The 15,447-nt window shown below is 55.3% G+C and overlaps 1 protein-coding gene across 15 annotated transcripts in view; it reads left to right on the top strand.

The window, feature by feature from the left end:
* The window catches only part of TCF3 (transcription factor 3), a 77,709-nt gene that overhangs the window by 54,894 nt on the left and 7,368 nt on the right, over nt 1-15,447 (top strand). For 3 of the 15 annotated variants that reach the window (XM_030466554.1, XM_030466566.1, XM_030466553.1), the window contains 11 exons: nt 3,106-3,208; nt 3,895-4,034; nt 4,200-4,326; nt 5,164-5,222; nt 6,010-6,088; nt 7,255-7,334; nt 7,686-7,889; nt 9,127-9,250; nt 9,698-9,863; nt 10,875-11,113; nt 14,765-14,909. In XM_030466554.1, the coding sequence (XP_030322414.1) occupies nt 3,106-3,208; nt 3,895-4,034; nt 4,200-4,326; nt 5,164-5,222; nt 6,010-6,088; nt 7,255-7,334; nt 7,686-7,889; nt 9,127-9,250; nt 9,698-9,863; nt 10,875-11,113; nt 14,765-14,907 (1,464 nt within the window). In that variant the 3' untranslated portion in view covers nt 14,908-14,909. Of the gene's footprint in view, nt 1-3,105; nt 3,209-3,894; nt 4,035-4,199; nt 4,327-5,163; nt 5,223-6,009; nt 6,089-7,254; nt 7,335-7,685; nt 7,890-9,126; nt 9,251-9,697; nt 9,864-10,874; nt 11,114-14,008; nt 14,236-14,764; nt 14,910-15,447 lie in introns of all 15 variants that reach the window. The other 12 variants (XM_030466568.1, XM_030466564.1, XM_030466567.1 and 9 more) reach the window with 10 other exon arrangements.

The following is a 15,447-nucleotide window of genomic DNA, read 5'->3' as shown; positions in this document are numbered from 1 at the left end:
TTCTATGTGAAATATGGAGGTTTTAAACCCCAGTCAACATGTGGGCAAAGCATGGCTCCTGACAAATGGCCCTTTATTGGCCTCAGATTTCAAAGGTGACCAGGCTCTGCTGCCTGTTGTGCTGGTGGGGCCCTGAAGGGCCCAGATCCCCCCTAGGAAGAGCTGCTCAGCGCTTGCCAGAATTCACCCCCTTCCCCATATCCGAGCTGACACCCACACATGGGTTTTTCCAGCCCAGAACTCCCTGGCTGCACCTTGACCACTAAGTTCTTGCTGTACAGGCCAGTGCTGCTGCCTTCTGCTGCCCTCTCTTTGCCATCACCTCCTGCTCCTCGGTCTGGTCTTGAGCTTCCACACATGGGGAGAGAAACCAGCACCGAGGAGACAAGAAAAATGTGGAGCCAAAATAGTTGCTGCCCTCAAACACAGCAGATCCAAAGGCTCTTTCTTGTCTGGCTCGCCTGCTCAGGAGCCTTCCCTGTGCTGTCGCTGGACCTTGTGCTGAATAAATAGGTTAATCAGCATCTTATTAAAATCCCTGCTTGGAAAACTCGGAGAGGTCAGTGATCAGAATAGCTGAGGGCAGCTGGAAGGGCAGTCACCAAGAAGCAGTGGTGGGGTGGTTGAAGAGAGGTGTGGAAGGGATGCCAGTAAGGGACCCAGCAGCTCTGGCTTGGCTGGTCAGGTGCAGAGATACCTGTGCTTGTCACCCCCAGCCCTTTGGGGTTAGTTCTTGGGAAATAAGGGCTGGCAAAGTGGCACCTGCTGGGTCACAGATCCCCTGGGAGCTGGAAAGCAGGGTCAGAGCTCACGACCTGGTGTGTCCAGGCACAGGACCTGGGGCTGGATGAGGCTCCTCAGCCCCTGCTGCACCTCACCTGCCTCTGGGAGCTGGGGAGGGATTTTGTGCCAGTCCTGTTCCTCTTCCTGCAGGATTCTGTGCTGGGAACCATTCAGGCAGCCTGCTCACCGCTCTCTTTGGCTCTTGTCTGCCTCAAGTCCCACCCCGGTTCATGTGTTTGAGCAACAAAACCGGGACAAGGGTGGGGATGGGGATGGAGGGGGGGGGTGAGAAACAACAACCCACAGCACAAAGCCCTGCGAATCCCAGCGCTGAGGCTTTTCCAGCGGCTCTCGCCGTGCTGGCAGTTTTTTAAGTGGAGGAAATGACCTCACCTGGAGCTCCCCAAGGCCTCTGCCGAAGCTGCCGTGGGGCCACGGGGTGGGGAGCGGGGACCTGGCGCTGATTTACTGCTTCCTGTGGGCTCAGCCCTGTGCGGGGATGCTCCTCACTCAGCCCCTGCTGGGGAGAACGGGGTTGGCTTTGAAACTGAAAGATTTGGGGGGGCCGTGGCCAGCCCTGGGGTGAAACCCATCCCCGGGAGGAGATGGGGGGTGAGGGATGGCAGAGCAGAGCGGGTACGCAGTGAGGTGAACTCCCTGCTGCTCTGCAACCCCGGGCATCTCCTCCCTGCTCTCTGCTAGATTCTTCTTCTTTTTTTCTTTTTTTCTTTTCGTTCTGGATGTATTAAATGGATGTTGGGGCTCTCTGCAGCCCCCCCGTGCTGCCGGCACAGCTGCCTGGCGTACTGGCCAGCTGCCAGCCCCCGGCAGATGGTGCGGGCCTATTAGATGTGCTTCATTCGATTCCCTCTCCCGGCTCCCGCTATTTAATCAAATTATAGGAAAAGTCAATTTACTGAATTCTTGTTCTTCGCAGTCTCCTCCATTCCCCTGCTCTCCCCAGCCACACGCTCTGCCCACACCCGGCCCGCGGTGCCGCACAAAGGCAAAGCTTGTGGTGAATTTTTTGGGGTGAGGAATGAAGGGCAGCTGCCAGCGTCTGTCAGGTTTTTTTCCCCCTTCCCTCCTCTCTTTCTTTTTTTTTTATTGCTTTTTTTTTTTTTTTTCGTTTAGTTTACAAGTTCCCCTGTCTCAAGCTGGAGTTGCTTTTGGTGCCCTCTGGCCCCTCAGGTCTCAGCTGCCCAAGAGCCAGTGGGTGATGAGGGACCAAGCCTGCCCCTGGGGCTCTGAACCCCCCCACCTTCAATGGAAACTGCTCGAAAAAAGCAGAAACATGGGCTACAAAATATCAAGCAATGTATTTAAGTGTAATTGCTGGTGCTTTTCAGAGTTTGGGTTTTTTTTACAGAAAAATTCCTATTTTCTATTTCCCCCCTCCCAAAAAAAAAAAAAAAGAAAAAAGAATAAATTCTCAGTGTTCTGGGCAGTTACAGAAATAGAGAACAATTTTCTCCTTGCTGGGTGAGGACACAGTGTCAGAGGGAGCTGGCTGGGTGTGGGGAAAGAGAAACTGGGGGCAGGTTTCCTTTCCAAAAGAGCTGTGTCTTCCAGGCAGAGCTGCTGGACCGTGCCTGGCCAGCTTCTGCACCCACCCCTGCTGTCGTGTGTGTGTTTAAAGAAAATTAAAAAAAAAATAGTTAGCAGTTTCAGAATGAATCAGTGAGGATGAAAATAGGCTGTACCAAAGGTTCCCACGTAATCTGGAGTGGCATTTTGATTTCTTTGTGTGTGGAATTTCTGTTTTAATTAAAAAAAAAAAGCAAAAAAAAAAAAGCAGCATGGTTTTGTGTGGGCACGAGGTGATTTTCTGTAAGGGCTTTCTAGGATGGGTTTGGTTAATTTGCTGTTAAAATAGCATAGTTGAACATTGCTGCAGAAACCTGCAGAGATATCCCCTCCTGTGTGACATCCCCTTTGAGGGACTTCTCAGTTTTGTGCTTGCCTTGTACCTCAGTTTTCCCTTGAGTGGGACAGACAGATTTCTGTGAAGAGTTTGTGCAGGGTCAGCTCAGGGGTCCCAAAGACTCAGCAGTCCCTGTCACCACCACCCAGCCCATGCCCTTGGGTGCAGGGTTAGCACACAGAAATCATTACTTTTGTGGTTACCCATAAAAAGTCATAACCACAGAAAAGGGAACTGGAGCAGAGAGTTGAAACTTCTGCTGGTGCCAGTGTTATCCCTGGGGGGGAGGCTGCAGGGATCTGTGGTGTTATGGGAAGGCAGATGGAACATCTCTGCCCCCCCAGAGTGCTTGGCTGTGGCACAAAGCACTTCTCTTCACCCCTATTCCTGCCCCACAGGTGTATCCATCCAACTCAGGTGATGACTACAGCAGGGATCCAGCTGGATATACTTCCTCAAAACCTCCCAGCACTGTGTATCCTGGAGCCTTTTACATGGCAGGTGAGTTGTTAACAACCCCCATGTCCTGCATGCCAAGTAGAGCAGGGGCTGCCCAGCCCAGTGCAGCTGATGGGAGGAATTGCACAGCCCATGAGATGGAGGGAGATCAGGGCAGGAAAGCATGAGACATGGAGCCCTAAAATGAAAAGAGGCTGAGAGATTTGGGGGTGTTCAGCCTGGAGAAGAGAAGGCTGCAATGGGGGGACCTTAGAGCACCTTCCAGTGCCTGAAGGGGCTCCAGAAAAGCTGGGGAGGGACTTTGGGACAAGGGCAGGGAATGATGAGATGAGAGGAAATGGTTTCAAACTGGAAGACAGGAGATTATGCTAGATATTAGGAAGAAATTCTTTGGTGTGAGGGTGCTGAGCCCCAGGCTGCCCCCAGAAGCTGTGGCTGCCCCATCCCTGGCAGTGTCCCAGGTTGGATGGGGCTTGGAGCACCCTGGGCTGGTGGGAGGTGTCTCTGCCCATGGCAGGGGTGGCACTGGGTGGGTTTTAAGGTCCCTTCCCACCCAAACCAGTCTGGGATTCTATGAAATGGCTCCAATATGCTCAGCAGGTTATGCTCAGAGTAGGTAGGACACAATGGGGACAGATACACCACCTCAGCCTGGGCTGTCTTGCCCCTGTCTGTGCTGTGGATGATGGCAGCAGGTCTGCCCTGCTCAGCTCTGGTTTTCCTTCCAGATGGTCTCCATAACTCTCCAGACCTGTGGAGCTCACCGGGTGCCATCAGCCAGTCCAGTTATGGTGCCATGCTGGGCAGCTCCTCCTCTCCTCTCCCACAGTCCAGTGGCTTCAACAGTTTACATCAGCACGAACGCATGGTAACGTGTCCCTGCATCCCCCTGGGTGGGCTGGGGGACAGCTGGGGACACCACATCACCCCCTTCTGTAGCTGTCAGCTCGGGGCAGTGAGGGCTGGGGTCTGGGATGCTGAAGGCTGTCAGCCCTTTGAAGGCACCTCTCACCCCTCTCCATCTCTCTGCTAGAACTACCAGCTTCATTCAGGAGAGGTGAATGGTGGGCTCCCCTCTGTGTCGGGCTTTTCCTCAGCCTCCACACCTTATGGGGTCTCCAGTCACACCCCCCCGATCAGCGGGACCGACACCTTGATGGGTACGTACAGCCCGGCTGCACCGTGGCCTCCAGGTCACCCCTCTCACTCTGCTGCCCTGCAGAGGCTTAACCTGGAAGGTCAAAGTCTTGTGCAAACCTCCAATTTCTATGTCTGATGTCTTCAGCTATTCTTTGTCCCTTGTGTGTCACCCGTGCCTGGAGTTACTGCCCTGAGGTTATTGCTGCAGGATGCCTGGGCTGGCTTGGGGGTTTGCACCTTGCTTGGTGTGCCTGGGGGAAACCAGGGTCTGTGATAATGTCTCTCAGAGGTGTAATGGCTTAAATGAGTGGTGGGAAGGGTTTGCATCTGCATTGCAGCAAGGCAGGGTATGTGTGAAGCCATTCATCTAAATCTGGAATAGGAAGGTTGGTGCTGCCATTTGGATGCCACCTCCTAGTGCTTTTATTTCTAACCCTGCTGAACTTGTTACAAAACCTGTTACTGAAACGTACCCATATTCCTCAGGAAATTAGAATCCTGACCTTGATTCATAGAAAAACCTTGCTGTAGAGGAGGAGATGGGAGTTTGGGATTGCAGGGGCTTAAGTTGCCCCCTGGAAGTGGGCTGTGCTGCAGCAGACACGTTTGGTGGTTGTTCATGGCATGACACCTTCAACCCAGCACCTTAAAATGTTATTTCTGCTGCAGCCCCATGAAAGCTGCCAGGATGTGTGTGCCCTCTGGGTCTGCTCTGAGATGGGAATCCATTTAATTTTCAAGCAAAGCAGGAAGATTGAGAAGCTCAGAGCAAGTGACCCCAGAGAAGGTCTTGTAGAGGTGCCTTGTCCTGCTGGATTTCCTTTGCCCTGGCAGTGATATCTGTCCTTTCTTGGCAGGTAACAGAGGAACCACAGCTGGGAGCTCAGGAGATGCCCTCGGGAAGGCACTAGCTTCAGTAAGAATTTCTGAGCATCTTTGACCCTGTCCCTGTCCCGTTGCAGTGCTGAACCTCCCCTCTCTGACAGGGACCTTCTAGGCAGAGGGAAGATGAACACATTGAGAAGGTTGGGTGAATGTACCCCAAAAATAGGTCAGCCTCTGAGGGGAGGGTTTTCTTCCCCTCCATTTGCTGCCACCCTGATTCCTGACACTGTCCAAAAGCACCCTTTGGCAGATGAGGAAACTGAGGCACTGGACTTTATGGTGGTCTTTCAGACTCATGCCCTTGCGCTAGCTCTGCATCCACCCAGTCTGGTACTGATCTGTCAGGACAACCCTTGCAGCAGGACTTACAGATCCCAGTAGTCCTGGCCACGTGTATGCTGGTTCAGACTGGAGAACACTGGACCCACTGGGCTGCCAGACTTTGGGGTTGCCTCTGTCCCACTCAGTGCAGGGACTTTTGCTTCTGCATGGGAGCAGATGGGTGCTCAGCACCGCACCCTGTGATCATTTTTTGGGACCCTGAGAAGTGGAGATATGAAGAACAGAGGCTGCAGCTGCAGGGGGTGGTGATAGTGGGAACAGAGAGAGACCCTGGAGTTAATGGGGGACTGCTGGGGGAGGGGGGCTGGTGGGCTGGGTTGTGGCACTGGCTGAGAGCTGGTGTGGGAAGGGGGGTGCTGTCAAGTGGCCCCATTGAAGGGTCCTCACTGTACCTGGGCTTGGTGGCATTGCTGGGGACAGAGAAAGCTGTCACAGGGGTGGGCTCTGCTGACCATGCCCTGCTTCTCTCGCTCCAGATTTATTCCCCTGATCACTCTAGCAATAACTTCTCATCTAACCCCTCTACACCAGTCGGCTCCCCTCAGGGGCTTGCAGGTAGGTGAAAACCATTGCTCTTTATCTAAAGGCTACATCAGGTTTGCTGTCCAAGGCACTCTGCTTTCCAGATCAACCCCAAACCCTCAGTGAAGACACTTCTGGCAAGCTCACCAAATGCCATTTGTTTTGAAAAGCAGGAGAGCGAAGAAGAAAGTCAAGGAAACTTGAAGATACTTTTTAAATGTCTCCTGGGAAGTTGCATGTCTTGCTTGCTTTAAATGTCTCCTGGTCTGGAGCTGAGCAGTGCCCGGGTGCAGCAAATGCCACGGGAAGGAGGGCAGTGGCTCTGCCTGCACCTGGTTTTGCTCCTGCATGGGAGTTTTTATCAGGCAGCTCTGCTGGAGGCCTGGCCCACATGGTAGCAACACCTTGTGCTCGAGTTAGAGCTTTGCTGCCACCCTCAGAGACCTGCTCCTGTCCCTCAGACATAACTTTGCCTCAAGTGTCCCATCTTTCTGAAGCTGGGAGAGCTTGTCTCTGATTTTGTCTTCATGGGAGGAGCACAGTGGCAGCTGGAAAGGAGCAAACTAGTCAGAAATAATTTTCAGCTCCCCATGAAAGCCTCTCTGCTCCTATCCAGTGGGAGAGGTCTCATTCCTGCGCAGCAGAATGGCACTGAGGGGGGGCACTGGGTGGGAGTGGGCACAGCCCAGCCCTGGGCTCACAGCATGTTGCCACTGCCCATTCGTTTTGGGGACAGAAATTTAAGGTCAGATTTGACTTCTGAGCTCAGTTTCCTGCTGGGTCAGTGCAGAGGTGAGCCCACAGCAGGAGACTGCTCAGAGATTTCCACAGGAGCCTTGAGGGCTCAGACCAGGACCCTTCACAGCGTGAGAAGGTGGGCAAGAGAGCTTCCACTGCTTCCCAGTGCTGTGATGGGAGCAGGGGGAAAACCTGAGCTCATGGTTGAGGTGGCTGGTTTTGTCCCTGCAGGGTGACAGTCTCTGTGCAGTGCCACGGTGGCCCATGCAGCGGCCCCTGTAGTGCTGTGCACAGTGTGTTGAGTGGCCCGTTTGGTGGTTGTGGTGGCCCACGCAATGCCCTGGTAGCTCGTGGGATGCTGTACGTGGTGTACTGGCCCACGGAGAGCTGGTTGCCCAGCTTCCAGCCCCATCTAGTGGCAGCCATGCCCCCCCTTCCCAAGCTCTCCCTGTTTTTCCCAGGCACATCCCAGTGGTCACGGGCGAGCGGACAGGGTGCTGGTGCCTTATCTCCCAGCTACGAAGGGAGCCTCCACACTTTAGTAAGTGTTGTCTGAAGATCTCCTCCTCCTCTTTTTCTCTCCCATCTCCTCTGTACCTGGGGGTGGGTCCTGTCCCTGGGCTGCAGGGAGCTGTGTGGTTGGCAGCAGCTGAGCAGATTGGGGCGGGCAGAACCTCAGCCTCACATCCTCCTCCCTGCGGTTCTGGCCCGCCCCAGCCCATTTCTGGCTGGTTTCTGCCTTGGGTTTCGTGACCCGTTCTGCTTGCATGGCCCTTTGTCCCTTTGTGTGGAGGCACTGACAGAGTTGGAGGGCTATGCTGCTGCCATCAGCCGTTCCCTGGTGGCTCTCCAGGTGTTAACCCAGAACCATTTCTCTCTCTTGTCCTCCAAGCAAAACAAAATGGAAGACAGGTTGGACGAAGCCATCCATGTGCTGAGGAATCACGCTGTGGGCCAGACAGCCACCATGCCCAGCAACCATGGGGACATGCACGGGCTGCTGGGCTCAGCACCTGCCCACAGTGCCACCGTGGGCAGCCTGGGCCAGGCCTTCCCCACCTCTGTCATGTCCCTGGGGAACCGACACCCCAATCTGGTGAGTGCTGGAGGGGATGTGCTGGGGAACCACATCATAGAGTCCAGAGAGATGTTTCCTTTGTCACTGTGGCCCAGCCTGGGTCAGCTGGTGACAGCTTTGAAGGGGTGATGTGCACAGGAGCAGGCTGGCTTGCTGACTCCATGCAGGGTTTTGAATCCTTGCTCAGCACAGGGGAGGCTCTTGGATGCTCAAGCCCCTTCTCGGGGCAGGCAGAGGTGGTGAAAGCTCACCCTCCTCCTTTGCAACATGGGTGGAAATCCCTCAAAATTATTTTAAAATGTCCTTGGGGGGATGCAGGGAGAGAGATCCGGTGCAGATCAGGACTGTGGGTATAGAGAGCCAGGCTTCACCAGGACTTCTCTGCTCCAAACCACTGGGGCAGGCACCGTGTCCATCCCTGCATGTGGGGAGTGCTGGTTTGTGATGATGCATTCAGGCTCCAGGGAGTGTGACAGGTTCCAGGATCCCTGAGCACATGGGTGCTGGGGTCCCATGCTAGGTCAGCAGCATCCCACCTTGTCTAGGGGCTGGTGACCACAGGAACGTGGTTCTGGCAGAGCTGCTTGCCTGCTGAACCAGACAGTAACACATCTCCAGTCTCTAGAGAACCAGGAGTGCTTCCCCAGCCTCTGGTCCTAAGTGATGAATCCTGTGTGTGGGGAAGTGTTCTCTGTTGCAAACTGCTGCCAGCTGCAGAAACAAGGGTGTTGAGAGCAGCGCTGGTTCAGTCCTGCCCAACCTTGTGAGAGTCCTGCAGCCTCAGGGGTATGGGCTCAGAAGGGCTGCCCAACCCATCCTGTTTGTGTCCTTACTCTTCAGGCCAAAGTTCAGGCTGCTGGGATGTCCCCCGCTCTGGTGACACCGGGGAAGTCACAGAAATGTTGATGCTTGATGGAGTCAGGACACATGCAGCCCAGGCAGGGTGTCCTCTCCAGTGTCCTTGCATCTGGACAGTCAGACTTTTGCACAGTCAGGGGGAACAGCACCGATGGGGGCTTTCTGCTTGGTCCAGCTGATGGGCAGGGAGCTGCTTCCTGCAGTGCCCCCACCTTAGTCACCAGAGGAGAGCTGGGTCTGGGGCAGGCTGTCTCTCCCCTCCTGCATGCCTGCACTCTGGGTAGGGGTGGTATGCAAGGAGGACACCTGGTTGCCCCCAGCCCGTGGCTGTGCTCAGGGTGACTGTGGCCATGCCAATGACCTCCCCTCAAAGCTTGCTCTGCTTGTTCTGCTGTAGGTGGGAGGAGGTCACCCAGAAGATGGGTTGTCCAGCAACCCCAGCATGCTCCACAACCATGTCACACTTCCATCACAGCCCAGCTCACTCCCTGACCTCAACAGGCAGCAGGACACATTCAGTGGTAAGGCAGCTCTGCACCCCAGCACGCTGGGGGCTTCCTCACAGCTGGGTGGTTCAGGTCACCCCCAGCCCTGTGCAGCAGCAGCCTTGGGGGTAGGGGGGTGCTCCAGCAAGGCTGATGCTTCCTCACAGCATCCGGGGGTCAGTTTCTACTTTGAGCCTTTTCCAGAGGTTTGTCCTGCATGTTCCCATTCTCTCAGCTGTGGGTACACAGAACCCCCGGGCCCTGCTGTGCTGGGGCTGTTGGGCTGTGATAATGTGGAGGCTCTGGGAGGTGGAGAAGGGTGAGGAGTGGTGGCAGAGCAGAGCCAGCATCTCCCCAGCACCTCTTGCTGTGGACCAGTGGTGCAGGATGAGTCTGGGATGCTGGGGCAGGACCTGGGGACCCCCCCAGCCCTCCGTGCAGGTCAGACCCCTCCAGCCTCCATGTGTGGCTCTGTTTCCTCAGCAGGATTGTCCGGGGGGCTGGGGCGAAGCAGCGTCTCCTCAGGAACCAGTGAAATAAAGAGGGAAGAGAAAGAGGATGAGGAGAACACATCAGTGGCAGATAACTCAGAAGAAGAGAAGAAGGAGCTGAAACCCTCCCGGAACAGAACAAGGTGCTCTTTGAACAGGTCTCTCGCTTTGCTTACTTTGTTACCAGGCTGGGGGCATTTGAGCTGGAGTCCAGCCATGGTGACCCACCAGGTTCTAGGCTCAGCCCAGTGAGACCTAGGGTCATCCTGTGGCACAGACCCACCAGCCCCTGCCACCACAGGAGCCTTGTCTGTCCTCAGACAGTGGTGCCACAGCTTCCCCCTGGCCAGCTGCATTGGGCCTGCTGGGGAAGGGTCCTTGTTGCCCTCTCCTGCTGGCTCCTGTCCCTGTGGCCAGAGGGCTCCTCCATGCTCCTAAAGCAGAGAGCACTCACCTTGTCCACACGAGCTGCACCCGCCTGTGTGGTTGCTCAGGGCATTGCTAGTGGCTGTACACAAAAGGACCAAGAGCTCAGCTCCCCTTGGCCAGGGGTGGGGAAGAGTTTCACCTCCTCCCTGCTTTGGGTCATCTCAGTTGTCTGCTTCAGGCTCCTGTATCCTTTGTCACATCCAACCAGGAATGTGGCAGTGGATCAGGCAGAGTCCTTCCAGCTCCCTGGCTTGTCTGCAACCTCGCCATCGGCTCAGAGACCTCACCCGGGTGATGCCACCCCCAGGGGCAGCACCAGCCCCACTTCTGCCAGGCTGCAGCCCCCTCCTGCCCTGCAGGCAGAGGGCTGAGTCTTCCCAAGACTCGGGACACCAACATTGGCCCCCACATCTGCTTCCTGTCCACCCTGCAACCCCCTGGCAAGAAGCTCAGGCCTTAATTGCATTGTTGCGGTTTCTTTCCTCGTTGTTTAAAAACAAAACAAAATCCAAAAATAAGAGGCAGAGGAAGAGTCTTAATTCTTGCTTCTCTCCGAAGTCACCACGTGTCCCCGGCTCTGAGCGCGATGCCTCGGAGCGGCACCTCCCGGCCTGCCGGGCCCCTGAGGCGCAGGCCATGGCGTCCAGGTGCCTCAGCGTGTGTTTCTGTTCTGTGAGTTGACCAGTGCTGAGAGTGCACGCGAGGAATGTCCCTGTCTCGTTCTTATTTTAAACCATTAGTCAAGATGAGGATGAGGAGGACGATCTTCTTCCCCCAGAGCAAAAAGCCGAGAGAGAGAGAGAAAGGAGGGTCGCCAATAATGCCCGTGAGCGCCTGCGGGTCCGTGACATCAACGAGGCCTTTAAAGAGCTCGGACGCATGTGCCAACTCCACCTAAACAGCGAAAAACCGCAGACCAAACTGCTAATCCTACACCAGGCCGTATCAGTCATACTGAACCTGGAGCAACAAGTTAGAGGTCAGTGAGGGTCCCGGAGTGGTGATATTTTACGTATCTGATCGGCACGGGGCTGTCTGTCTGTCTGTCTCCTGTGATGTGCTGTGGTGCCTCGCACTCTCTCTGCCCTGTGACCTTGGGTTCCCAAGTCTGTTGATATCCTATTTATTTTGTTTTGTTTTTTTTTTTTTTTTTTTTGTTGTTCCTTTTTGCATCCCTGCTGTTCTCTTTTGTTCCCCACTGCTGCTGCGTGTGCTGCATGCTGGTCCCCGAGGGGGCACCTGCGCTGTCCCTGCTTTCCCACAGCCAGGTGTTTACTCAGCTGCTTGGCCAGCAAAATGCAAAAAAAAACCCAACCAACCAACCAACCAACCAACAAAAAAACCCCTTCAAATCTCCTAGAGGGGGGCCAGAACTGTTGTCTCTCCAAAGGCTGCTCCAAGCATAGAGCCCATCTCTGCCTGCAGCTGCAGTCAGCAACGCTCTGTCTGCCCAGCGCCAGGCTCTGCAGTCACCCAGCCAACCTCTGGGGGTGGCTGGAGCCCTGCAAGGCACAGCAGGATGGAGATGGGGAGCCCAGGGTTGGGCGCCCCTCACTGCCTGTACACACCGGTCTCCAACAGAAGCTGGGAGCACTGTGCATCCCTAAACATCCCTGGAGCTGCAGGCTGTCCCACTGGCAGGGAACACCGTGGCTCCTGCCCACACCCGTGAGCCCCTCTGGGCCTCCCATGCTTGCTCTGGGTGTTGCATCCCAGAGGGAGGGAAGTGGAGGGCTTGGCTTCCTGCTCTCCCGAGGACTTTGCTGCTTTGTTCCTGCATCCCTCAGTGCATGCTCCATGCTCGGGCTGTGGCAGGTTAACCCCTTTCTCTCTGCAGAGGCTGTTGTAACATGCATCAGTGGTTTGTGCCTGGCTGTGCTCCTCTCTGCTGGCCTCTGCTGTTGCATTGATGTTGGAGTCCTTTGTGCCTCTCTTCAGTTTGTAATTTTTTGCCTCTCATAACATGTATATTTTTTCCTGTCTCTTTTTAAATTTCCCTAATTTCCCCTTTTTATTTTTTTTTATTTCAAGTTGTTTTTGTTTTTTTGGTTTGTTTTTTTTTGGTTCTGTTCTTTCCAATCTCCTACAGACAGTCCCCAGCCGTGACCTCTCGGGGGTCCCACTCTCTACCTTGTACTTGCTGCTTGTGGATTGAGGCAGGAGCTGAGGGGCGGCGGGGGGCAGGGGACAGACAGAGTTGGCACTGTGTTCACTTTGGTCTCCCACGCTTGTCCCTTTTTAAACCCTTCTCAGACGCAGCTGAGCCCCACGTGCTGCTGTCTGCAGGCCTTAAAGCAGGCAGCCAGGCTCTCCCTTCTTTGGCAAGCCTTGGGCTTGCAGGAGAGAAGCTGACCCCCACCTTCCCTCCTGCCATGGGAGTGGGGCCATCACTTCCTGACTACCAGGATCCTTCTGCTGCTCTCAGCAGCTAGCAGGGCAGGAAGCAAAGGAGAGCTAGGGGGTGTTGCAAGGGGCAAGCAGGCCAGTCATTGTCCCCTTTGAGCAGGACACTCACAGCCTAGGCACTGCACATCCCTGTGACCCAGAGGACCCCACATGGCCGTGCTGACCACCAGAGCAGCACTGTCCCAGTGATGAGGAGATGGCTCCATCCTGCCCAGGCACTCCTGGACCTGTGTCCCTGTTGAGGAGGGCATTGACACAGCTGCCTGTGTGTTCTTTAGAGGAATGAGCCCAGTTCCTGGTGCAGGTGGTGTCAAGCATCAGGGCAGCGATGGCTCTGCTCCCCCCAACCATTGGGGACACGCTGGAGAGAAGGTGACAGTGCCAGCTGGTGAGGAGAGGACACAGGCAGAGACAAAGCAAGGAGGAGAGAATGCAGACAGGGACAGTGGGCAACCCTCTGTGCCACGTGGACAACCACTTGCCTGCGGAGCCCTTGCTCCCCCTCCATGCTGTCAGGCTCTCCAGATCCCCCAGGAAGGCTCTGACTCTGGGCTGATCCCCACATGGCTTCTCTGGAACTGGAGACCACAGTGTGTCCCAAATCCAGGTCTCACCCCAGGACCCTCCTCAGATAGGTGTCTTTCCTGCAAGAATTTTTGCTCTGGGGGAGAAGGTCGTCTTTACAGTAAATTTGGGGCTTGGAGGGGATGGGCTGTGAGCAAGGCCATGGTGAAAGGTGCTGCCAGCACGACACTGCCTTCCCCCTTGTCCCTGCCTCTTTTGGGCACCTTGGGGGTGCTGCCAGCAGTGGAGGCTCTCCCAAAGCTCCTGACCGTATCTGGAAAACAAAATCCCCCCTTCTGGAGTTATTTTGGCTGTTTTGAAAGACCTGGATTCAGTGTCTGCATCCAAGATTGACCTCAGCAGCAGCTAGAGTGCTTGGCTCCTGCCTGCAGTGCTGTCCCCAGCCCCTAAGAGGTTGCTGGGCCAGGCTGCCCAAAATGCCTTTGCTGGGAGGATTTTGCTGCAGACAGGATATTGGAAGGAGATCTTAAAAAGAGGGATTTGCTTTCTGCCAAAAAGTCTTCCCTTGGGGGAAGAACCCAATGGTTTTGGCTGAGACCACCCCCTGAACTTTCAGTTTTCAGCGGAAACTGAACAGGAAAGCAAAATTTTGCAGAGGGAAGAAGGTGTCAGTGTGGATACTGCATCCACAGCCCCTGGCAGCACCCTCCAGCCCCTGGGAGCCCCGTGCTGGCAGCACCTTCACGTGGCTGGCAGGGACCAGGCACAGCCTGAGTGGCCTGAGCTGCTCCAGGACCCACCTGAGACAAATTGGCTTTGCAAAGTGACTGAGGCCGTTTGAGCCGTTTCCAGTGGACACCAGGAGCACTACCAGCACGGCAACGTTTAGCCCCCCACCTTGGTACCACCCCCCTGACTAATCCCTGTGGTGCTGTGAACCCAGCAGTACAGACGAGGCCTTGTCACTGGAGGACAAAGATCTGAGGGACCGGGAGAGGAGAATGGCCAATAACGCCAGGGAAAGGGTGCGTGTGCGGGACATTAACGAGGCCTTTAAAGAACTGGGACGCATGTGTCAGATGCACTTAAAAACGGACAAAGCACAGACCAAACTGATCATCCTACAGCAAGCAGTGCAGGTCATTCTGGGCCTGGAGCAGCAAGTACGAGGTATGGTAACAGCTGCAGGTGCATTTTGGGACCTTTCTCTTCCCCCCCGTGTCTCTGTGTGTGCGTGCATCTCTGTTGTGCCTCCTGCTTCTGGTGCGGGGTGCGTGTGCATCGCCTCGGGTGCAGGGCCAAGCTTTCCAAAGCCCCAGCCTGGGGTGGATTCCAGGCTGCTCTGCCCCATCTCCCCTTATGCTTAATGGGAATTTGGCACCTGGATTCCATTAAGCAGCTTTGGAAAACTCAGTCCTCAGCTCCCAAGAGCTGGCTGAGGCACTTGGGTTTTCTGTGGGCGAGCTGGCACGTGGTCTCAGCCGGGCAGAGGGTCTGCTCCAGCAGGGCTCTGGCCATGTTACTGCAGCCCCTGCAAGGAGCATCAGGCAAAGAGCAGCTTGCACTCTGGTTGTTTCCTTGCATGGTCCCATGTGTCTGTCCTTGGACTCCTTCTTTGCTCTCTCTTCTGGATGCTGCTGCTGCTGTTGCCCGTACTGAGGTGGCTTCCTCCCTCCCTCCCTTGCTGTTTTTGGCATAGAGCGCAATCTGAACCCTAAAGCTGCCTGCCTGAAACGTCGGGAAGAGGAGAAAGTGTCTGGAGTAGTAGGAGATCCCCAGATGACACTTTCAGCTTCACATCCTGGTCTAGGAGATGGTCACAACCCTGTTGGACACATGTAAAGGTATTGTCCCCTGCCCTATGATCCCAGCAGGCTGCTGCTGACACACACTTTGGCAGCTCAGCTCCATCAGCACCAGCCATCCTTCTCCTCAAGTAAATGACTTGTGTGTGCATGTCATTTGCTCATCCGTGGACCCCCTAAGCCTCTGCCCCACACTTTCAGTGCTCTCACCACCCTGAGCAAGTTCAGCTCTGCTTTGTGCTCCCAGCCCTGCCACTGCCTGGCAACTGGAAAGCAGCAACTCTTTTGCCCAGTAGCAAATGGGAATGGGCTGGTCCCAGAAGCTGAAGTTCTCCCAGCAAGACCATGTCAGGAACAGGCTTTGCTGGGCTCTCCCTGTTTTTAAGGCTGCCCTGTACTTGGCCATGAGCAACTGAGCCTGTTTGAATGGCAAGAGGGGGGATTGAGCAGACCCAGGAGTCAGAGCCAGACCCCAAAAATCCCCTCTATGGGGCTGCAGCCCCTCAGCCCATAGCACCTACGTGCCCCAGAGCACACAGAGGGGCCACCCTGTGCTGGTGGGTGCTGGGGCTGCCCT

Source organism: Calypte anna, chromosome 28 (genome assembly GCF_003957555.1).
Source record: "Calypte anna isolate BGI_N300 chromosome 28, bCalAnn1_v1.p, whole genome shotgun sequence".
In the NCBI taxonomy this organism is placed as follows: domain Eukaryota; kingdom Metazoa; phylum Chordata; class Aves; order Apodiformes; family Trochilidae; genus Calypte; species Calypte anna.
Note: the sequence above shows the minus strand (reverse complement) of the source record. Positions and strands in the feature narration are given on the sequence as shown.